General features: G+C 33.1%; 2 protein-coding genes and 1 long non-coding RNA gene across 17 annotated transcripts in view; 2 read left to right on the top strand and 1 right to left on the bottom strand.

The window, feature by feature from the left end:
• LOC100116395 (high affinity cGMP-specific 3',5'-cyclic phosphodiesterase 9A) overlaps positions 1-25,410 on the bottom strand; it is an 815,596-nt gene that overhangs the window by 699,632 nt on the left and 90,554 nt on the right. The gene's annotated exons all lie outside the window — the stretch shown is intronic.
• Positions 4,329-6,481, top strand: LOC116418027. Of its 3 annotated transcripts, none has more exons than XM_031933213.1 (6): positions 4,329-4,963; positions 5,045-5,325; positions 5,404-5,568; positions 5,654-5,777; positions 5,855-6,087; positions 6,158-6,481. In XM_031933213.1, exons 3-6 carry the CDS (start codon positions 5,537-5,539, stop codon positions 6,210-6,212), a joined length of 444 nt encoding a protein of 147 aa, XP_031789073.1. In that variant the 5' UTR covers positions 4,329-4,963; positions 5,045-5,325; positions 5,404-5,536; the 3' UTR covers positions 6,213-6,481. The 3 variants fall into 3 exon arrangements, with proteins under 3 accessions (XP_031789073.1, XP_031789069.1, XP_031789077.1); XM_031933209.1 differs by having other exon boundaries at positions 5,654-5,783; positions 6,158-6,479; XM_031933217.1 differs by having other exon boundaries at positions 5,654-5,783; positions 6,176-6,478.
• On the top strand, positions 16,633-17,087 carry LOC116418056. The gene is made up of 3 exons (XR_004228178.1): positions 16,633-16,700; positions 16,906-16,950; positions 17,037-17,087. It is a non-coding gene; the product is annotated as an uncharacterized LOC116418056 (long non-coding RNA).

The raw sequence follows: 25,410 nt of genomic DNA on the forward strand, positions 1-25,410 counted from the left end.
ATTTTTTTTTATTTTTTGTATGTTACGGATTGAAACGGATTTAACATCTAAGTTTCATATGATTGATATAGATTAAAACGTATTGAAACGGATTGAATACTACATTTTGATTTACTGTTATGGTTTGAAACGGATTGAAACCAGGAAAACGCTCTAATCCGTTACAATCCACTTCAATCCGTTCCAATCCTTTTTTTTAACGAGGGTAGCGATGCGCAATGTCACCATCGATCCTTCGTTTGCAGCCTCTCTATAGTGAGGTGCGATATACCCTCAGAAAAGATAGTGCACCACTACAGCCTAGAGGAAAGCAGTGTTACCCTAACTCCCGCACTTTTACACGCGTTTCCCATGCTCTCACACGCATAATAGCGAAGCGCAATGTCGCCACTGACCCTCTGATTCCCCGTATGCAGGCTCTCACTAATGACTGTTTACCTCTGATGTGCTCTACGAAGATATTCTCTGCAGAGATAGCAGGAGATTCTTCGCAGCGGAGATTCCACATTCCCGACACATTTTTATATATTTGCAATGTCCCCACTCTATACTAAAAACGTGTTAAAAAACTTTGATTTTTCACATGCATGCAAAAATTACCCCTTTTTGCTGCGATATTTTGCGTCACGCGTTTTCCGAATTCTTCGATCCATAGATAGATAAGGCTTAAGATAATTAGTTCAAACACAAGGGTCAAGCGCAAGGAATCTTTTGGGGTAGTCCTGCAGATGGATACCATTCAGACCGCGACTGTTAGTGCAGTAACATCGACAGAGTGCTAAAAGTTTTATACAAGTTTTATACAAGTGCTGCAAATTCTACACATCAATAACATTCTAATCATCAGCAATAACATGCCGAACAAAGTAAGTTCAATTTTTCATATTTCATAATTCTCTCTTTCTATCTCTCTCTTGCTCTCTCTCTCTCTCTCTCTCTCTCTCTTATTAATGATTTATTATTGAAAATGTTATTTTCTCTCTCTCTCTCTCTCTCTCTCTCTCTCTCTCTCTCTCTCTAAGTATAAACGGACGTGGTCTTGACCACTCCTGCTCTTACTTGAATTATTTTTGCCTTTAAATGCCTTACGGCGTTTTTCTTGTAGATTCTTGCACGCACTTTTTTGCAGGCATCCGATTGTGCTAATAATTGTTGGCCTGACTTCGGTGCTTGCTGAGAAAATTCGATCTGAATCTTCGAAAAATGTAAGTGCTAGTTACTAGTTTATTAGTTGAAATTTAGTTAGTAATAGTGTAGATTGTGCGAAACTTATCTTCAAAGCTAATCTAATACGTATCTTCTGACAGCAAATTATATGTGAGTGCTCGCAGTCTATTTTGGAAAAATTTTATAGGTTAGGTTACCTAGCCACATGGTGATACATTTTTTTAATTGAGTGTGATTATTGTGCCAAGGCTCGCATATTGTGCTTATTTAGTCGTGTCAGTGTTAAAAAATTTTATTCTTTGCACCAACATTCTCAAAAAGCCGCCTACGAAAAAGTTGTGTGTCTTATAGCACGTACGCCTATATCACTGCGTCTACAGTTGTAAAAGACCACTGCAGTACCGATGTTTGACATTACGTTGACTTTGTTCACTGATAGTTTTTAAACTCATAATTTTTGCGCCATTTTCGCGCTGTATTCACCCTGCACTGTCGCTGTGAAATTCCAGCTTAAATTTTATTTAAAGTTTATTTAGTTTTAATCAGTGTTAAAATTTCTGCGCTACCTCGCACATAGTTTCTAGATGTCTAACTGTAAGAAATGTGGCAATAATGCGGTAAATAAGTTTATAGCTTGCGAACGTATTGTAACGTGTTTCACGAAGGTTGCCTAGTGAGATTTATCAACACAAAAAGCTGTAAACCGTGTTGCCTAAAAACGTACGAGAATTCCACGTCTAGCTCAAATCAGAGTAAAATAACCTCTGAGCTAAATACGCAACGCAACTCATTGTTCGCAACTGCCCGAGACTTCGCGAATTCATCGTTTTTTAGCGATAGCGGGACAATATCCATACCACCGTCCGATCGACAAACTCTTTCGCAATCGCATACGGATAGCAGATTTTTGCCTTCGAGCGTCTCTCTTGACAATCTAACGTAGGCCCGTGCATTTAGAATTTGCCACATGATGCGAATAGTGATGGAATTAGTAATAAATTCGGTAAAGTTAGTAATCTATATATATATGACTTTAAGGGTATTTTAATTAAAAAGGTGAGAAAATTTTAGAAAAAAAAAAGTATATCCATGTCTATAGTGAAAAATGTTTCCCCGAGGAGCTATGAATTAATTAATTTGTGCTAGAAACCCAAAAATTGCCAAAATTGACATCTTTGGCTCCATACCATTTTGGTAAAAAGTAATTTAAAAATCTGAAAAAATGCAGGTGCATTCAAAACTGTTTCTGGAACATATTTACCGTGGGTTGAAGAAAAAAAAATTTTTGATCTTCGATTTGACAGAGAACTACCCGTATGTATGTGTGTGTGGTAAATGTTTAGTTAGATGCATAGGTACATTCGTATATACTTTTAATATTAGAATCAATATTAATTTTGGAAATTTTTTATTCCCTTCGTTATATTTAAGTTTGACATGTTTTGATAAAATGTTGATTATAATCATAATAATACAAATGATTGGACATGTTGTATCATGCACATAAGGATTGTGCACTTAATGATTGTGCACAGAAATTAATGACTTAAATTTTATGCACAATACATTTTTAATTGTGCACACTATTTTAAGTTGAATTAAAAAACTAAAATATAATTATTGTGCACAAAGTACAAACCAATTTATTATGCACATAACTTTAATTAGATATTGTAAGTTCGTATATTGTACACAAAATATTGTGCACAGAACCAATAATTGAAGTAAACAATTCTGTTCAAGATCTTTGTGCACACTTTTCTATTTAGCATATTTGTTGTGCACATAATAAAATTATCGTGCACAACCGTTTTTTTGATTGTGCACAATATATATTTTATTGTGCACAAAACATATTTTATTGTGCACAAAATATATTTTATTATAATAATTATTACAAACATTCATAGAGGGCGCTACTTACACGTTTCGCATTGCGTATTATTAAAAAACTTTTCTTAAGGATGAAGATCATACACTTATATAGTTGCATAATTTAAGAGCATGTTAGGCAGACAAAATTTAGTTTAGAATGTAATCAGAACATTTATTTAAAATAGTATTATAGGTAGTAACCTAGTCAATTGAGAAGACATTTAAATTTTATTTATTTACGAGATAAGCCTACTAATAAAAGAAATGATAATAAGTTGTGGTCGGCCCCATTTAAAGGTGTGGAAATTCGCGCGACGGAAAAACTTTGAACTTTATGCTCGATTCCCATTTAGCGATTTAGCTCTATGTGTGTAAAGTGGCATCATTTGCATTTTTTCTGCACATTTTGGCGAATACCTGTTTTTTTTAATTTTCATTTATTTATGTGCGCTACGCTTATAGGTTCTACATATTTTTTCTATAAGCTTTCAATTTATTCTTAATATTTTTTTAGCTTATTAGTTTTATGAAATTGATTATTAAAGACAGAAAGGTACTATGCAAATTTGAATACTTATTACTTTTATATCTGGCTTTCATATGATATAATTGAATTACCTATACATCACTATTTAAAGGTAGGTATTCAATTCATTCAATATTAATTAATTTAATAAATTTTCTTAATTCTTAATATTCTTCTTAATATTATGGATTGTATTTACAATGTGTAAATGTGTGATATAACGTATCACAAGTTGGGTTAAAAAAGTTTTTTATAATACACGCACGATTTCTTCAGTGTTTTTGTATATTGAAAGAATTTAATTATATTTTCGTCATACGATACTTTCTTCATTCTCGCGCCAATTGAGAAAATGAAACGCGGGAAATACAATGCCTTCGGAATCGTATACTTTATCTATATACGCATAATACGTCTTTTTTATACGTATATAATAACTATATCGTATGTATCTAAAATCTCAGATTGATTGTAAGTACAGAGTTGAATCAAAATTTGTGATAATATATGAATGCATATATTCTGTTTACCTATCGTTATATTTTATACAAGTTGTATTGTATAAGTATGTTTTTAAAGTTATATGTATTATTTGTACATAAATAAGAATACCATTTAAAAGAATTCATTCAAGTTTCACGATCCTAAAATTATCTTTTTTACGAATCAGAAAAAAAATTAATTCATAAATTATTATTTTAAAATCATTCGCCTATAATATACCTATGTCTATCTCTGATGTCTATATGTATATGTCAGGGATGGCAACCGGAAGTGCAGAAAGTTGCACCGAATGGCTAGCTTCAGACCACGGCGCGTAGAAAATAAATTTCTATAGTCCGTAGCGCGAGAGTCGCTCTTCTGCAGTGCGTTCTGCTAGGCGCATGTAAACAGCTGTGCATAAATCCTCGCAGTGTACGCGTACTTGTTGCTCAAACCCCTTCTCGTGCTGCTAATAGTTGTAATAGTGTAGTGTTGTAAAATGTGCGAACAAAAGCAGGGATTCCAGCAGTTGTGGATGTACGGGAGATGCTACTGTTTTGTAAATTGCCAAGTTTTAAAATGTATGCTGCAGCAGTCAAGCTCATTGCTTCAGATGTTCTGGACCATCGCTGTACTTATTCTCTTGTACAGAAGCTATTGCACACTTGAACAAAACTGGCGAGTGAACAGTCTGCCTTTCACACAGAGCTCCAAAATCAAGATGTTAGGTTAGGATGGATTTAATATTTGCAACGGTTGAGGTGATGACTGAGAAGAGTTTATCGATTATGTTGTGACTGCCAAAGTTTCATTAGACGTGCAACCTGATGCCATTCCTGGTGTCACAGAGACTTCATGCGAGACCAGAATCCAGAAAAAAATAATGTTGGATTAGTCATTCATCAGTAAAACGTATGTATAATACATGTATAGCTGTTTATTTTTCTACTTTGACATAAATTTTGCTTGTTTAATATGAAATATTTATTGCAGTCGTGTATGCACCTACCCTCTCTGACTCTGTTGAAAAAATTTGGTCTGGAAATCCAATTATTATACGCATAAAATGGTTCACCACTGCCTTGAATCGCTCATTAATGAGATGGGGCATGAGTTGTTCAAAATTCTGGTCACTCTGGTACAATGCAGGAATGGTCTCAACAATTCTACTATTTCCAATATCGATAGTAGTCATTTTAAAAGTGACACTTAACATTTGGCTGTACAATTCAGCATCGCCAAATGAAAAGAAAGAACAAGTATTGGAACTTATGGTAAATTTAATTGTATTTTTATTACCATTCTATTATTAGTGTTCTTGAAAGTTATAAAAATAATTTAATCGTCACCAGGTTCCAGGAGTTGACATTCCTTACAATGAGATGGGATACTACGTGCTCTCATTAATATTATGCAGTGCTGTGCATGAGATGGGACGTGCTATGGCAGCAGTTAGAGAAGATGTACGCTGATTTTTCTTGACAAATGCTGGTGTCTTCATCAAAGATATCTCACTGGTAAGTTGTAATACACTTTAGATCTTCTTGTTATAAACCAGTAATTGCATACTTGAAAATGTATTTCAGTAATCTCCTCTATTAGGACCTTCTGGACTTTTAACAGGATATGTAGTACACAGAATTCATTACTGTTACGTAAAGAATTCAACAAATTGGAGAACGTGTATTCTGCAAGCAATTCAGGCTACTGTGTAACGGATAAGATGGTGCAGGTATTTTCTTAACTAAGCAAGCTGATCCTTAAAATTAATCGATGCAGATTTTAATAAAGTTTAATTTTTAGGAATTAGATAAATCTTTTCTGGCTCCTGACAAAAACAATGGAGTCCATAACTGCTGTGATCAGCACAATGTAGAAAAGGGATATTTATGTTTTGAGCATTTAGAAGGGTTTGACATTCAGGCTCTCAAAGCTGCCATGCACTTTTGCCTTCCTACTCGAGCAATTGTACAAAGCTTCCATAATTTGTGTCAAAACAATGACTTGTATGTTAAGACCTGTGTTGGACAACAAAGGTAACTTTTTAGTTTGAAAATTTATAAATTTCTTTATTATTATTTTGACTGATAAATATCTCATTTACAGATTGTATAAATTTTCCAGAGGCCTTCATTTTACTCTGCAAGTAAGACTCCCTTAAGAAGCAAGATACAGCATCAGAGTGCACGCTCAATGATTACTTTGGCCATAACAACCACATTTACATTGCTCCTTGGGTTTAATTTGATAAATATGTACCTGCATAAAATGTAGACTATGTGACTTATTATACAGTTATTGTGATGTATAAGCTAGGGCAACTATATAAAAATGTACAGATATTTACTGCTGATGAATTTATAAATATAAAAACAGGAAAATAAATATAAGAGGATATACATACACATAACAAATATTGTGACTCTTAATTACACTTTATTACGTTGATGAAAAAGAATATTAATATGCATAATTAACTTTGTATAATTTTACCTATGTTTATGTATGTATGCTGTATTTATTTATTTATTTTTTTTTTTTTTGCAAAAATTGAAATGATATAGGTATAGATGTAATGAAATTAAAAAAAATGCTGATTCGAATAACAAAATTATACTTTTATATCGTAGTACACAACACGTTCTAGTTCAAATGTACAGTAGATATTGTAGTGTAGAGGATAATTGTTACGGTTAATTGTTATTTTGACCTATACATATGTATACCGATGAATGTGAGTAAAATGACAGATGTATGATTATTCCTTTAGTGTAAAATCCTTTTTGTATTGTTTACAAGAGTGTTTCGTATAATATTCCGTACAATACTATTGTTTATTGAAATAAACATCGACCATTTCTTATAAGATTGAAGAGGCATAAGTTCGCGAACAAAATAGCATATATGAATCTAATGTATATAACTCCAAACAATTAGCCTTAATTGCATACCATTCTAGAAAACCGTCTCACTCCCAACCGAATTTCTGGGCTTAACAGGTAATTATCCTTCGTTTAACTTTCACAGTCTAGTGCGCCTAGTTGCCCCGGAGAATAAAAATAAAAAGGTAGAAATCCACGTGCTATGCATGTGTCCTCGAGTATTGTACACTCCTTTATAATTAATTTTATAATTTATAATTTTTTCTCATTGTAGTCCGTCCTTATCTTTGTACAGTATGAGCACACACAAATAAAATTCTTTTTACTGTGTTCGACCTAAATTCTTTTTTCTCGCAGCGATTATTAGGAAGCATTAGAGTCATTGACTAAAATAATATTCATTTAGCCAAATTTATCTTTTCTATAATATTGATTTTACATGAATTATACAATCGTATAATTTGGTGATATTTACAAATAAATTTGAGTATTTCATTGTGACTGCTTTTTTCAACTTCGATAGGATTTTTGAAATTTGAAACTACTGCTAATTACCCGCCATCATTTTTTTCACTAATGCTGGGTACTGATTGGCCAATCAGGAAACGCGAATCGCGATCGCTAACAAACTCGGTGCATTGTATCTCAGACAGCTCAGTTGTCATTTGGGCTTCGCCGCTAGTACATTGCAAAAAACTTGTATTTTGTGAGATAAGCTAAGTATAGATCAGGAGTAAGGACTTGGAGGATACGTTTCTATACGAGCTGGTGGATCGTAAGCGCAGATACATCACACCTGGACTGCAGTCAGGACTTGCAGCATACGTTTGTACGTGCTGTCACATCGTAAGCCGAAGGATGTGGAGAATACATTTGCTCGAGCTGTTGAGGATTGACTGCGTGAAAAGTAAGCGATTCATTTCAAATTCTACATATATATATATATATATATATATATATATATATATATATATATATATATATATATATATATGTATATATATTTAGACATGTGTAATAAATATTCGCTGCGTGCTTCTGATGTGCTGTCTTTTGAACATGCTTCGGTTCATAGCACGTATAATAGCGCGATATCGTCGTTACTTAGCATCAAAATTGTGTTGTAGTTGTCTCATAAACAGACAAAAGTGATTTCTGCCGGCAGAAATAATGTCGGATGAAATAATTCCGAAACCCCAATAGAGCCCAAGCTATGGCATCTTTTTTCAAGCTGCTGCATTTGTTGTCCTTTCCAAACAGTCGACATGCTCATTTCTCGGAACTGCGCGATCGGGAAAAAACAAATCGGTGATTTTCCCCTGCGAGTCCCTCCCCTCCTCTCGTCGCATTTCTTCTGTTAGGCGTGCTTGCATTTCAGCGTGTGTATGTGCATGGTTTTAGCGAAACTGAAAATTTTACTATTACAAAGCTTCCTCTAGGAAGAAGCAATTTAAAATTCCTTACAATTTGTAACATTTGTGGCTCATTCTATTCTAATTTTTTTATTCTAAAAAAGACATGGTAATCAATCTATTCCTGAGCTAACTGTCTGTTTTCAACAAAAAAAATTGCCGAAATTGTAGATGAATTTTAGTCTTTTTACTCTCGTAAACGTTGGACAAAGAAAACTCGTTTTTCCCGTTTGATGAACAAACAAATGAAAATGATGAACGGAACGGAGAAAACATAGAACGGGCGTAGCGCCTTTACAGTTGCTAGTTACTAGCAAAGTTTTCTACGAATATGCGTTCGCGCCTACGGAAGTGTTTGCGCGTATACAGTCGAGATCTCAACTTTTGCACTATTCGGGAGTTCAATTATAGTTTATCTAAAAGTTGGATGGAATGAAATTGAAAAAAAATTAATTTATCGATATCTCGTAAACCACGGAGGTTTAAAAAAAAAAACATGAAACAATCCACCATTTCCAAAAATGTTATACGAATCAAGCCTTCTTATTCTCATAATTGTTGGGCAACAAATCGAGTTGCTTTAAGCTGTTATTTGATAAAAAATTATAAATTCAATACAATTAAAACCGATTAAGTTTTATAATCGTTTAAATCGAAAAAATCGGTTTTAATTCTGTACTTCCGGATAACAATTTCGTATTTTTATTGGTCATTTTTAGCAGGGAAGGCTCACCCCTTTCTTCCCTATCTATATCTTCCCGAATCAATTGGGACGTGGTAGAACTTTTAGCAATCATTATACGCGAAGTTCGAGCGAGAAATTTGTTTTTCCATTTTCCCGAGTATGGATGACATAAGTATTTCCGTAGTATAGCTAACGCGGGTACCTCTATAAATGTAGAAATTACTTAATTATTTTATATAATATCGACGGCTGACTGAAATAAAACCGTATCTCGGCGGCGGCTTCAAGAACGCCCTATCTCGGCTGCTGCTTCGAGAACGCTCTATCTTGGCAACTTGAAGAACGCCCCACCTAAACCATATTTTTTGTACTACATACAGCTAATCAAGAAGCAAAGCTTCAATGTAAAATTGGTTTTGTAACACACGAACGATTTTCGCTTTTTTCGTACCTATTTAACGGGATTAAAGTGACTCTTTAACGCCCGCTGCTTCGAGAAGCGGGCGTATTCTATTTTTTTTTTTGGCTATTTTCTATTTTTTTTTTTTCAAAACGCCCGCCGGGCGAAAATAATTAAAACGCCTGCTAAAATTTTTCGGAAAATTATATATATATATATATATATATATATATATATATTCATTTATTTATTTATGTAACACGCGAACGATTTTCGCGTTTTTCGTACCTATTAATAGGGAATAAAGTGACTCTTTTTTTACCAGCGGGCAAATAAGTTATTTCAACATCAACTTTTTTTTTAAATTAAAAAAAAAATAATTTAGCCGGCAAAAAAGACTTTTTAATGGGCAATCAAGGTCTTTATTGCCCGCATATTCAATAAGCGGGCAATAAAGGTTACGTCAGCCTCGCTTAAAATATGGTGTGCACCAAGGGCTAAGTGGGCTTTTTGGCCTCGTATGTTTGCAGTACTCGTCTGCGGCTCGTAAACGCCCACGCCTTTGGCTCGGGCTAACTCGCCTTGACTCGTACTGCAAAATCCACACTCATCGTAAAAAAGTCCACTTTACGCCCTTGGCACATAATATACTACTTTGCCAGTTTGATAGGGTAACGAAGGGTTCCGCTTTTTAAAACGCCTTGCGAAATTCCCATATTTAATACAGGAGATATGGATTATTTAAAAAAAAAACACCTTTTTTGCTTTTGCTGGCGAACAGTACGGTCGATCTAGAAGGCCAAAGGGGGGAAAGTAGGTGATTCTATTCTCTTTCAAATGCGTTACAGCTAAATTGTTTGTAACAATGAGATAATATACAAAAACGCTAATATTATAGTTTCGAAAAATTAAAAAAAAATGGTCTCAAAACAAAAATCTTACGGTACACACGCACGCACAAAGCTTATTATTTTAGTAAGATAAATACTTCCAGTGAAAAAGTGTTTTTGTGAAAAAGTGAGAATATAGTTAACTGAAGAGAATGGATAAATGTACTAAAAACACTGTAATAGTCTATATTTTGTATCGTATATAGAGTATTTTTAGCAGGGTGAGGCTTATTTGGTTCTTTACAAAAATTTAAGGCGGGTTACCGTGGTAATTTGAGTGATAGCACGAAAAATACGCATTTTAAACAAAAATTAATTTCGTTTACACATAATTAGTAATTATACAGTACTAAAATCATCAAAAATAATCAAAATAACTGTTTAGGTTATCATCACTATATCTACTGCAAACATGAGTTTTTCAGAAGACATCTTTGCATCAGAAGGTATACATTTCTGAAATATTTATCTTTATTTTTTTATTAGTACAAATAAAAAATACTTCTCGATGATTTGCAGATACTTTTGAACCGAGAAAGGATTACGAATCACAAGATTTCTTAGAATCTCAAGACATGTTCGGTAATGAAATTTACTAAGTTAGTGTAATATATGGGGAATTGTACAAAAAAATACACTTCTATGATCCCCAAAATCGGTGAAAAAAATTGTTGGGGCACGCGGCCAAATCACTTATTTTTCAATAGTACATGATTAGAACAATGCAAAACCACGTTCCAACACTCAAAGTGCCTTGTGCCACTGTTTTCTCGGACCTTCAAAAGCACCCAAAAGTAGCCATTGTTCAGTGGCACGTACTTAATTTCTGAAGGCACAAACAGAAAATGTATGTCGGTAGGATAAAAGTACGGAAAAAGAGCTTTAATTAAAAAAAGAATCGTTGAAAATGCTTGATTTGGTCAAAAGTTACATTGAATTGAAAATATGGAAAAAAAAGAAAATTTTCAAGATTTTTCGGAGTGAAGAAATTTGTACGTTTTTCGCGATTTTTCCATATTTTCAATTCTAGGTAACTTTTTCAACGAATTTTTTTTTAATTGAAGCTCTTTTCCTGTACTTTTATCCTATAAGGCTTTTTCACTTCGGTATTCTGACCGTCAATTCCATCCTAAGGCTGAAGGTCAAAAGTTTTTTTTATAAAAAATGCTCTAATAAAAAAGTAACAATAATTTGACGGGTTTTGAAGTGGCTATCTGACGCAGCAGTACATAAGGTATTTCATTAAATTTTAATCACAATTTTCCTGTATCTAAAACCGAGATGATATGAAAAGCAAAATGTTTGAAATGTGGTTTTTTACGTTATTATTATTTATTACTTTTTGCATCAAGATTTATGTTAAACAACCCAATATCATAGAGTAGTCTATGGCTTATTGTAATACATTTTTATTTTTTACTGTCAACTTAAAAATTTAGAAGATAAGAAATTTTTGTTCAATGAAAAAAATGCTTTAGATATCAATTTTAGGAAGGAGCACTACAATCTTGAAGTTGCTTTCAAAGCATTTGCGCAATTCAGAGTAACTAAGGACTCTAATTCAAGATTAAAAATTAATGAGGAATGGCGTTTGATCACAGAATGTAAATTTTCAGATGAAATTTTATATAAATTGAAAACTGGTGAACGAACTGATGAATTTTGGTTTATCCTCAGTGATTGCGCTGACGAAAATGGTACAAAATTGTTTGAGAATGTATCTCACTTTGCGCTGAGTGTTCTTTGCATTCCAAATGCAAATGCCGCACCTGAAAGATTATGGAGTGTGCAAGGATTAATTAAGACAAAATTACGTAACAAATTATCTTTTGAAGTTTTAAGAGCTATTTTATTAGCAGGACAGTATGTAAATGACATAGGAGGTGTGTTAAAATTTGTACCCACGGATGATATGATAGAATCCATGAAAAGTTTGCGTATCGGAAGAAGAAAATCAAGTAAATCAAATAATTTAGAACAAAGTGAATACGATAGCGTTTATTTATCTATGAAATTAAAAGAAACATGTATCAACGAAGAACTAATGTTTAAAAAAAAATACTCTGATATGTCAGACTCTAACGATATTTGCAAGATGAGCCTTTTTGATGAGGATGAAGATTTTTTTACAGATTTTGAGGATGAAATGTTGCCAATAAACGAAGGCAAATTTGTGGTCAACGAGGAGGATGATGCATTTTTTGATTATAATGACAACAATCATTATGATAAGTTACAGATGAAATTCGATGAATGCGATGACATTACAAAAAATACGATAATTGATCAATTGCTTTGTGATGAAGAAACGAAAAACTGTAAAAGAGAACATGTTCCAGTAGCTACTAAAGTAGAAATGGACAATGATGAAATGCCAGACTGTAAAAAAGGAAAATATGAGGTGAAGGTGGAACATGAAACCAAATATGATATATTTTCAAATGCAATCGAAAATAATAATAATTATGATCAGTTACAAGTCAAATCAGAAAACTTTGAAGAGAACAATGAGGAGACGAATTATACAGTTACTGAGAATGTTTTTAACGTAGACACACAAAACATTAAAGAAAAAAACGTTTCAGCAGATACCATGGTACATGTATCTTCAACCCTGTGTAAGAAAGTTGCGTTATTGAGACTTGAAATGATGTTACCTAATGGTTTAATTGACGACATGAGTTATTACATGGCTTCAAATGAAAACCGTACACTAGGAAAATACAGAAGAATAATCGATCATCCAATCAGAGATTACAGAGATTTCGATAATAATAATAGAAAGCCAGTTATCTGCACGAAAGATCATGAAGTACTGCTCTTCATTAATGAATATAAGTCTTTGAGAATGGAACCTGGAAACGCCAAAGATTTATATATTGATGGCGATGTAGTAGATGCTTTTAGTATGATAAAAGAAAAGCAATGGAAAAATTGTGTATCGGTTCCTACTCAACATACAAAAATTGTGCTGAAAGAAATTTCAGAGAAAGAAATTGATCCTGACTGGTTTATGTTTCATTTGCAAGGCGAATTTAAAGGAAAAATATTAATGCCTTATGAAACCCAGGAGCATTGGTGCTTATTTGTAGTTGATGTTGATAAACGTGTGTTACTTCACATTGACCCCTTGCAAAATGAAAATAAAAATATAAAGAGTAGGCGAGCAATGCTAATTTATTGATTACAGAATCGCAGAGTATGAAAAATGTGTGCCTATACTGCTTTTCGCAAAGAAGATCTGAAACTGTATTTTGCATATCGTGCCTAAGGTTTGCACATGTGCGATGTTTAATGCATCAGGGTCGTGCTGTTATTCCGACCAATGCAACATCATATGCATGTAAATTGTGCTCACAAAACGAAATCGGTTAAAATACAATGATCAAGTCAATCAAACAAAATAAAAAAAGATATAATTAGAAAATGTATTTCGGCGGAATATACGCCGCATTACATAATATATTAATTTGTTGCATATATTTTAACACTCGACAAATTATGTATGTTAAGTAATGTAAAGCTAAGCATTTTAAATTTGAATAATAAAGGCGGTTGCGCCGTGCTGTTGGTGTACATGTTTCTAAGTTTTGCAAGGCATGAATTTGTAAAAATTGGACTTAATTGAAGTATTAGAGTAATTTTGACTCAGAATACATGTACACGCAACATACTATATCAGATCAACGCCGCACATCTTTCGTGATTAATAACATTTGTTTTATGTGATTAAAAAGAAAAATTGTGTATATTTTGGCGGATTTTTGTCTAGACAATGGTACATGCACACTATTACTTAAAGGTTGTAGCGTATAAATAGAATTGCTCACAAGTACAAGCACAATTTAATGTTGCATGCCTTGCCTAGACCATTTAATTTAGTTCATATTATTATAATAGGGAACACGCGTTAAGGTAGTACCGTCGATCGATAATTAAATAACGTTGAAATATCAATGGAATTAAATATATCGAATCTGAAATATTCGAATACTATGGTTAGGTAGATACAAGTATTGGTAAGAATTAATTGAAAAAAATCACATTAAACCAAAACAAAATAAGTCATGGACGTTGTTATGAGTAAATGTAACGAATACGAATCATTGAATGCCAATGCACAATCATTATTTGGTGTACATTAATTTATGCAGCTTCTTTAGTACAGTAAATACCGTAAAAAAAACAAGAAATAGAAAGCGCGCTAATTTAGAGTAGGGACGCAGTGACGGTATTACCTTAAATAGAAAACATCGTGTTTTCCTTCCTAAGGAAACGACTTTGTAATATTTTTAGCCAAAAAATATTGTTTGTGAAACTTGTCATTTGTGATGTATGTGTGTGTGTTCGTTCATATACGCATGTATCTCAGCTTCTATACTCAATGGATTTTAATCCACGAAGTCTCATTTTCTTTGTTTGTAACATAACGGGGAAAATCCCGTTTGTCATTCTGTCGACGCATTTCTGTTTTATAAAAATTTTGAAATGTAGGGATTTCATTTTTTTGTGATAATCTTATCGAACTAGTTGATAAAAGTAAATCAATGAATAATACATCTGAAAAAAATGAAATTATGACATCTTTTTATCGCGGACAAATTATTAGATTATCCTTTGTCGTTCGTTGGTTATACACCAAAAAGATCAATTTTTGTAAACCTTTATAATTCGATAATTAAACTGTCAAAATTATCTAGAAAAAAAATGAAGATTGAGAATGATAAAAAATATTGAACGTATAAATATCAAGTTAATGCATTGAAAAATTCATTGATTTATTTAAATTCTTATAAGAAAGTTTAATACTATTGTACACGTAGAAATTAGATACTTAACTTGATTAGAGATCATTTTATTCATGCAACGAAAAGTTGGTAAATACGGGTAAAAACAATTTCTATATATTGAAGTAATACATAAAGACTGAAGAAAGCGGTGTGCCAAAGATTTTACAGTAATTTCTTTATTCTGTAGGCTATAACTAAATTATATAAGAATAACTTTATTTTATGCATTTAATTAAAAGTTATGCGCAAACTATGTTGCAACTAGCTTCTTATTCAAGTTATAACCTGGTGAAAATGTATTAACCTTTTATTGGCAACCTTGTAATCCAAAATTGGCACAAAATCATAATTATTATCTTAAAAATGAACAGGTTTGTACATAGCACATATCATATAGAAATTAAATTAAAAACATTTTTACCAGGCTAATAGAAGGATAATCTAAAGGTATTATATGGTTAAATACGTGTTTATTATTGTAAAAAGTAGCGAGACTCTAGCGCGAATTTGCAACTTTGACACTACTTTTTAAGATGCGGTCATTCTTTTATTATAATATGACACCCTCATATAATGTTACACATAATAGTACGATTTGAATCATGCATCTATATATAAATAATGAGCTGATGTACCAAATAAAAATGTATGAGCGTATTGCGATACGTATGAGCGAGTGTATAAGCGAATAGCGATGGTAGTTTGCACAATGAATACCACTGATGCGTGATAAGCAGCGATATACGTGAAACATTTGATAAATTATAATTTTAAAATTTATATAGTTCCATGCGAAATGTAAATTTTATAATGCAATTATTCAACATCTAGTCATACTAGAAGTCAATATGACAAATATTTTATTACTACAAAAATACAAAGATTTACTCAACATAAAACTACATTGAAGCCAGAATTGCGCAATAATACAAAATGTTTTGAAGATAATAGAAGGATATTAGTTGAAAAAAAGTTGAAGTCTCTAATATGGATTAGGATTCATTACATTCGAGAGCAAGCGAAGGTTTCTTATCCCTGACGTAATTAAGGGGGTCTCAAAGTCAATTCAAATCTAGATTTCGCGCCACGAAATAGCAGACGGCAAAAGTAACTAATTTGCTTATAACAAACAATAAAAGCAAAATTATGAAAAAAATTTTAGAAAGTTTGACACTTATAAATAAATATCTCGCCGAATGGCATTCGAATTAGATGATTTTGAGACATTATTCGAATGCCATTCGGCGAGATATTTATTTATAAGTTTCAAACATAGTAAAATGGTAGATAATTACATAGCGGAGGGCACTGATGTCCTAGTCTTTCATAATTTTGCTTTTATTGTTTGTTATAAGCAAATTAGTTACTTTTGTCGTCTGCTATTTTGTGTCGCGAAATCTAGATTTGAATTGACTTTGAGATCCCCTTAAGCGCGCTTTAAAAAACAAAAAATTCATTAAAATAGAATTTCTAAAAAAATCTTTTAATTTGTTTCGTAGAAAATGGGAGGCCCAGATGACAGTAAGAAGAAAGTGGAAGAGTTGGAAAAGAAGTTAGCTGAGGCCATGTAAACCATCGAAAAATTGAAAGGTATTATATTACATTTATTATGGGGGTCCGAAAGTCGATTCAAATCGATTTTACTCCACAAATAGCAAACGATAAAAGAAACTAATTTGCGTATAATAAATAATAATAACAAAATTATAATAAACCACGACATAGTTGCAATTATCTAGTATAATAACGTTAATGTTATTCAAGGATTTGTTAATAATTAATACTGATATTTCAGAGAAGTTTGCAGAAAAACCTGAAGGCAAAGAGGAGAAGGCTGAATGTAAATATGATTTATCTTATTTTGTTATTTAAAGTAACGTGTATAAATATGTTTTTGTTATAATTAATTTTCATTTATTATTTCAGTAGGTAAAAAACAAGCAGGCAATCTTCCTGATAAGCGTGCTGGACGTCAAGGTATGATTAAATATTAAACTCCTTTCATTATTTAATTAGTTGTATACCCAAGAAATAAGTTCATAAGTGCGGTTCTCAGATCCTGTACCCGACATAAGAATAGTCAATTTTAAAATGAGTTTTTTACCGGCTGGTGGCTACTCTGGGACGTGGTTTAGTTTATTTACAACAAAATATTACCTTTTAACCCGTTTCAAGGCATTCTATATTGCGTGCCGATCGCCTCGCAATAAGTCTTGCAATACGCGTTTCGCGGAAGTCTATGAAAATTGACGGAGCAACGCCATAATCTCAATACTTTTGCGACATCCCACAAAGCAAAAAACATAATCTGGTTATAGCGATGGTTGGAAATACGCATTTAATGTATGAATTGACCTGTAACGTAACGTGCCCCACCTCGTTTGCTCCAATCAAATTAAATATAAGTCTGAACATTGAAACCGAAAAGCGAACTTATGTCATTTTGCCGGCCAGCCACAGAATTGATAAAAGAATTGTCAAGAAATAAATGTATTTATTTAATTCTAAAGGATTGAAATAATCACTACGAGCGAGTGTAATTTTTACAGAGTTTAATAGCCAATGTTTCGAAGGATTCATCCTTCCTCATCAGGGCATCTACAAAAATATTATTTGGCAGTAGTCACAATTTCAAAGAAAACCGCACAGCGACGGAACTTAAACGTGTAACAATCAACATGTCATACCTATAAAAAAGCACAGAGAAACTTTGTTGTCACATATGAGTCACAAGTATACGTGTCCAAAAGAGTTACTAAAAATTTATATAGACAAGTGTTAGAAGATGACACATTAAAATTTTCAGAAATGCTACACATACACTATCATGACAACACTATCAATAGAATGAATGACAGTCAACTTTCATCTTTCTAACACTTGACTATTTAAATTTTTAGTAACTCTTTTGGACACGTATACTTGTGACTCATATGTGACAACAAAGTTTCTCTGTGCTTTTTTATAGGTATGACATGTGCGTTTTTCTTTGAAATTGTGACTAGTGTAAAATAATGTTTTATTAGATGCCCTGATGAGGAAGGATGAATCCTTCGAAACATTGGCTATTAAATTCTGTAAAAATTACACTCGCTCGTAGTGATTATTTCAATCCTTTATAATTTTAAAAAGATAACGAGCATTAGAGTCTTTGATTAATATGTATTTATTTAATATTTATTGCAGAACGAGGTGGAAAGTGGGTCAGGCGCAGACAATATTATCCTGTCAAAAGGCATGAGCAATGGCTGAACAAAGAAGCATCAAGAAGACTTCATGAAACTGAAAAGGAACGCATTCGTCAAGAAGAAAGAGGTATTATAGGAAGCACAATTATGCGCATACTTGACATATCCCGCTGGAAAAAGTGAATAGAAATCGATTAGAATTCCCTATTTAATTCGATAAGATTTCAATTGGCTTGAATAGTGAATCTTAATTCAATTTTTTTCATTAGAACTTGATAAAACGTGATAAAATACGATAAAAATCGATATAAGTCGAACCAACTTCGAATTTCTACAAGATCATGATCTATCGATTTCAATTGTAATTTTTCATATCAAGTTTTATCGACTTATATCGATTTTTATCGTATTTTATCACGTTTTATTAAGTTGTAATGCAAAAGACTTGTGAAGTTAGCACCCGAAATAAATAAATATTATTATTTATAAACCTACCTATATGTAAAACGATGGCGCTAAAATTGTATTTTCCTATAACTATACCAAACAATCGTTAATATTAATATTTTGTACACGAATCGATTTCTCCTCATTTGCGGATTATGTAGAAATTCTCATAATATGGATTACTCATCAAAATAATTAAAAAATAATGTTCTAAATTTGCACTCGGGAAAGAGTGTGTCTGCGCGGCCGATATCGCGTACATGAAAGAAAATTTAGCGTGCGCGAAACTTTTGTAGCGTGTGCGAAAGCAACATCATTACGTATAAAAATGTATGTATGCATAATAAAAGTAAGCTTAACTTTTAGTGGTAAGGAATTTTTACGTGACTGTAACTAAAGCAATCATCCCCATTTAAGTATGCTGACACATATGGATGATTTCTTTAGTTATAGTCAGGTATAAAAGTTAATCAGTAGCGATGCAAAAACTCTCTAGAAAATTTGTTTGTTGATTTCACATACGCTACAAAAGTTTCACGCACGCTAAATTTTCTTTCGCGTACGCGATATCGGCCGCGGAGATACACTCGGAAAGAGTGAAAATTTCTAACATTATTTTTGATTTATTCTGACAGGTAATCCATATAATGATAATTTCTACATAATCCGCAAATGAGGAGAAATCGATTCGTGTCAAAAATATTAATATTAACGATTTTTTTGTATAGTTATAGGAAAATACAAATTTAGCGCCGCACCTGGATCGGCGATTTTCTTTTCTTGGTAAATGGAAAACGGGAAATCCGCAAGTGAAAATTCTTATGGAGATTATTTTCGCAAGTAAAGAGGAATCGTTTTAGATAGGGTAGGTTCATAAATAATAATATCGATTTATCTCGTGCGCTAAGAATTACTATTCAAGTCGATAAGTGATCTAATCGACTTCAATCGTCCTTTTCCAACAGGGTACGAACATTAATATGTTAATTATAATGAAATTTATTTTTTAGATGCTGCACGGGAAGTAAAAAGAAACCGTCAACGATATTACAAGCATTGAGTATACAGTGGATTTTTATGTTTATTATGTGTAATAATAAATTGTATTCATAATAAAAAACAAAGTGTATTATTTAATAAAAACCTTTGTCAGTTGCATGCAATGGCGAATAAGTCACATTTTTAAAATAACATCTTCGAAACATATTCCATAATGAATTGTACAAATATTTATTTTTTAATCTTTAAAATATGCTCCAATATATTAGCTAGTCTATATATGTATTTATTAGTTAATAGTATTATAACAGTATGTCGATACGTTTAAGTAGATTACTATATAAAAATGGATGTCGGTGAATGTGACCATTGCAAAAACATTGTGAGCTTAACATACCTAGATTTACTTGTGTTACAAAAACCATAATGGAGCAGGATAAACAGGTCAATATCATACATCATTGGCAAATTTTATCAAATGTAATGAGAAGAATGAATACTTTTATTTACTTTATTACTTCAAAAATTTCTTAATAATACTAAAATATCTTTAAAAATAATTTCTTTTAACAAACATGAAATATATTTCTCTTACGTATGCGAGTAAGGAGAAAAATTCGACATTTAAAACACACTCATAAACAAATGTAATAGTATTTGGTACCAAATGATAAAGAATTCTATGTATATTTATAATTTAAGATCTAAAAATAAATTCGAGGTTAAGCAAAGTAGAACATTTCAAACAATCAGCGTGGCTCTGATACGCTCTCAATGCCTCGGGGAATTAAATAGTAAAAATAAACGAAAAGTATCCATTGTTCAAAATGATTGTAAACTTTATTCACTGATACGATTATCATCTGTGTTAATAGATGTGGTAATCAGTTACAGCTGTTACGTGCAATCGTTCATTATCTCTTTCTTTCTCTATTCGAGCTGGCAGAAAGCGCGCGTGGCAGTGGAACCGCCGCAGGATAAAACATTCAAGACTTGGTTAAGACACGTTCACGTGAATCTATAGACATCATAGCGCCGACGCCCAACTATCCCCACTATACCGGCCTCTCTCGCGTACAGTCGCCATCGAGTCTTCACGAGAGAAATTTCTCCCGCCTGCATACGTAGATCTCGAAATTGTTACGCGAATAATATTACATTATCAAGACAGCCCCTCGCCCAGGAAGAAGAGGCAGCGAGAGAGAGAGAGAGAGAGAGAGAGAGAGAGAGAGAGAGAGAGAGAGAGAGAGAGAGAGAGAGAGAGAGAGAAAACTGTTTGTTTCCGACGATCCTTGGGCTTGTGGTTCAACAGTTTTACTGGATTTCCACCTTTTTTTGCGGCGAGCAAGCCAGCAAGCAGTGGCTTTGTGTAGCTGGATTTTCTCTGGGGAGGATCATCACTGCTTCCACGGTAAATTTTAAGTTGTTTTTGAAGTGTTATAATAGTGCGCATGCATAAATAATGTTTGATATCTTGCCGTGAAAGTGAGCACGACGTGACAGTTGAAATCAATCATAAATCGTTGTTTCTACCACAGTTGCAATTCTGGAAATTTTCTTTTGCATTTTACGTAGAGTCAAAACATGGCGCGATTAAAAATAAAGTTCGATCTCTTGCCGCAAAAGAAAACACGATGCGTCAGTTAAATTAAATAAGTGTTCGTTGTTTATAGAAAAGTCGCGATAATCAAATTTTTTGTAAATTTAAAATAAGATGAATCAAATTAAATTTTTTATCAAAGCTAGAAGATGCATTCTTTCAAAATAAGTTTTAATAAATTTTAATATATTGGTACAAGTCTTTAGAAAAAGCTAAAAATTGTATAACGTTTGATTTTCATAGTTCGAAGTTTACTGCATAGTCAGATGATTTCTTTTTTTCGATTATTTTACGACTACGATTTTTTAAAAGATGACAGAGCCTTTGCGAAGGTCCAAAGCGTGCTCGAGCATATTCCCTACATTGTGAAAAAGATTTTGTTTAAGCATAAGCATCGCCAGACGACAAGTCGTCAACATGCTTATACGCGCCGCACCTACAGTCGGACGGCAGACTCTCAGAATTCGTCGTTCGTTTGTTCTCTCTCTCTCTCTCTCTCTCTCTCTCTCTCTCTCACTCTCGCGCGCGCGCGCTCGAGCTGTCAGAAACCGCGCGTAAGCGCCGGCTTATTCCTCAGTTTCTAGAGACACGTTTGCACGCATCCATATAGACCCTAGCGCCGACGTACAAATATCCCTACCATACCGGCCTCTCGCTCGCGCGCACAGTCGGCTTCGAGTCCTCACGAGAGACACAGGTCTCGCACGTGTATATACTACTTAAAATCTCGAAAAGTTTACGCGAGTGATATTACATTGTCAAGATAGCCTCTCGCCCAGGAGGGAGAGAGAGAGAGAGAGAGTGAGAAAAAAACTGTTTTTTTCCGACGATCCTTGGGCTTGTGGTGCAAAAGTTCTACTGGATATCCAACTTTTTTTGCGTCGAGCAAGCCAGCAAGCAGCGACTTTGTATAGTTGGATTTTCTCTGGGGAGGATCATCACTGCTGCCACGGTAAATTTTAAGTTGTTTTTGAAGTGTTATAATAGTGCGCAAACATAAATAATGTTTGATATCTTGCCGTGAAAGTGAGCACGACATGAAAGTTGAAATCTATCATAAATCGTTGTTTCTATTACAGTTGCAATTCTGGACATTTTTTTTTGCATTTTCGTAGAGTCAAAACAGTGCGCGATTAAAAATAAAGTTCGATCTCTTGCCGCGAAAGAAAACCGATGCGTCAGTCAAATTAAATCAGTGTCCGTTGTTTATAGAAAAGTCGCGATAATCAAATTTTTTGTAAATTTAAAATCGGGTGAATTAGATTAATTTTTTTATCAAAGCTAGAAGATGCATTCTTTCAAAATAAGTTTTAATAAGTTTTAATATATTGGTACAAGTCTTTGGAAAAAGCTAAAAATTTTATGACGTTTGATTTTCATAGTTCCAAGTTTACTGCATAGTCAGATGATTTCTTTTTTTTTCGATTATTTTACGACTACGATTTTTTACAACATGGCCGAGCTTTTGCGAAGGTCCAAAGCGTGCTCGAGCATATTCCCTACATTGTGAAAAAGATTTTGTTTAAGCATAAGCATCGCCAGACGACAAGTCGTCAACATGCTTATACGCGCCGCACCTACAGTCGGACGGCAGACTCTCAGAATTCGTCGTTCGTTTGTTCTCTCTCTCTCTCTCTCTCTCTCTCTCTCTCTCTCTCTCTCTCTCGCGCGCGTAAGCGGCGCCGATGCCGCCGGCTTATTCCTCAGATTCTAGAGACACGTTTGCACGCATCCATACAGACCCTAGAAATATCCCCACCATACCGGCCTCTCTCTCTCGCGCACAGTCGCCTTTGAGTCCTCACGAGAGACACAGCTCGCACGTGTATATACTACTTAAAATCTCGAAATGTTTACGCGAGTGATATTACATTGTCAAGATAGCCTCTCGCCCAGGAGGGAGAGGGAGTGAGAGGGAAAAACGGCTGCCCATTCATTTGCACATAGCTTGCTTCAATCTATGTTATCGTTCCTATAACTAATTATGAAAGGTTAATAATATTATACTCTTTACGATATCATTATTCGCTTTTTCACTTATATTGCACAACGATGTCTCCAAATTTCCAGCGTGGTGTAGTAGATATGCAAGACGTTTTTTTTATAGTGTAGAAGAAACGAAGCTCTGGCTTAATCTGTATTTTTATGTATCAGTATAGATGAATAGAAAATTCGCCGTAAAATAACGTATATGCGAAACCAAAATGCTTATTTTTCACGATTTTGTTATAAAAAAAAAAAATGAAAAAACTTACCTAGGTAGATTAAAATCCATTAAATACAAGCTGAGATGCAGTTTTCAGATATACAGAGTATACAGGGTGAGAACAAAAATTTTGAGTTTTAATATCTTTAAAACTATCTGGTCTCATAAACAGCTTATAGAAAGTTATGAAGATGCTGTATAATACTAACTAAATGCTTAGTTTAAACTTGATTATTGGCCTTTCTACTTCAGATATCGCGCCCCATATAAAAATGACTTTTTTCAGTTTTTAATGATTTTATCAGGATCTGCTTCGTGCTATGACTTAAACTTAATATTCTGTAGAAATCTTATAATCTTCAACCTTCTTATAATATTTCTGGGTTGTAATTGTATATTAAAATAATGTTTTATATATTTGTACAATACATTTGATTGGAGGAAGCTACGTGCCAATGAATTGGCAGCGGTTTTTTAACGAAGCACTACGTTCGATTCAAATTAAAAATACTACTAAACTCGATTAATGTTTATTACTACCTCAAAATAATTTTTATAATAAATAAGATAAAATCTCCAGTACTTGTACAGATATTTAGAGAAAATCTGAAGATCATTGATTTCGTATGGATAAATTGCATAATATCAAAAACTTTTAACACCAATGTTTAGCCGACACAATTAGCTTTAAATTAAAAAAACTGAACCTTCAACAATTAGTCTTTATATTAAAAATAAATTTTAATGTTTTGCATAAAAAGACCGTATAGTTGGACGTCATTTGACATGATTGGACGCGATTTTAACCCAGTAGTTGGAAATTGTAATTAAATATGTCCGACTACTTTAGTTTTTGATGTAATGTTTTTAAATTTATCACAATACCAAATACTTGAGTGTCCAAATATATGTCTAAATTTTCATTTTGTCCAAATACTGGACATTTTACGTTATTGTGTGAAGGAAAAAAATAATTGTTTTCATTTTAAAATCGTAATGCGTGTCAAATAGTGGTATTTTGTTTATTGCCAATCAGTAATTTGTTTATAACAAAAAATTGGACCAAGTACGGGCTTGGTAACCAAGAAATAGTTCTGATTCCTCATCCAAAAAAAGATAAAGAATCGTCATAATATTGAGGGGACCTGAAATGAACACTCAGATCCAGTCAGCCCCCGGATTAAGTGTAATAACAGTCAGTGAGTCAAAGCCTATCTTTACAATGCCATCCATTTGCATTGTAAAAAAGCTAGACAACTGAAATTTTAAATAGATACTGCTATGTTACCTAAAAATATGTAACCTCGATGATTTTCATTTAACTGTTTTCGTTCATGTTTTTACAACAAAACCCATGTGAATTTTTACATTTGGCGGGTCAAATTTTGCTTATAGACAGTTATACAGAAATTAATATCTCTACCATACTGTCTTTCTGGTTTTCGATAAATATTTTTCATTTTTTTTGCCAAGGCATTAATTATAATTTTGACTGTTAACAGTTGTGAGAGATTTTGAGACGTATGCCTATTTTTCATTTTTCCATTTGCTCTTATTCGAAAACTAAAAGGTTTAGAGAACTTATTTTTGACCTTAACTGAAATACTTTTGATTTCGACTCCAACACCCATGATACTTATTTAGTCGTATAGCATAAGTTATTTACATCAGTGTTGGAATCGAAATTAAAAGTATATGAGTTAACGTCAATTCAGCGTTGTATTTTGTTTCATTTACACTAAAGACATCTATATGCAAAATATGAGCTCTCAAGATCTGTCAGTTTTTGAGTGAGAGCACATGCAAAAATGGAAAAACAGGCATCGGCCTCAAAATCTCTCACAACTGTTAAAAGTCAAA

Source organism: Nasonia vitripennis, assembly GCF_009193385.2.
Source record: "Nasonia vitripennis strain AsymCx chromosome 1 unlocalized genomic scaffold, Nvit_psr_1.1 chr1_random0009, whole genome shotgun sequence".
In the NCBI taxonomy this organism is placed as follows: domain Eukaryota; kingdom Metazoa; phylum Arthropoda; class Insecta; order Hymenoptera; family Pteromalidae; genus Nasonia; species Nasonia vitripennis.

Bases quoted from the DNA above. Each gene is read 5' to 3' on its own strand.
- LOC116418027 (XM_031933209.1), top strand. From the start codon at position 5,537: ATGCTGGTGTCTTCATCAAAGATATCTCACTG. The intron at 5,569-5,653 runs GTAAGTTGTAAT...CTCCTCTATTAG, and splicing joins TCATCAAAGATATCTCACTG to GACCTTCTGGACTTTTAACA. The intron at 6,088-6,157 runs GTAACTTTTTAG...TCTCATTTACAG, and splicing joins ACCTGTGTTGGACAACAAAG to ATTGTATAAATTTTCCAGAG.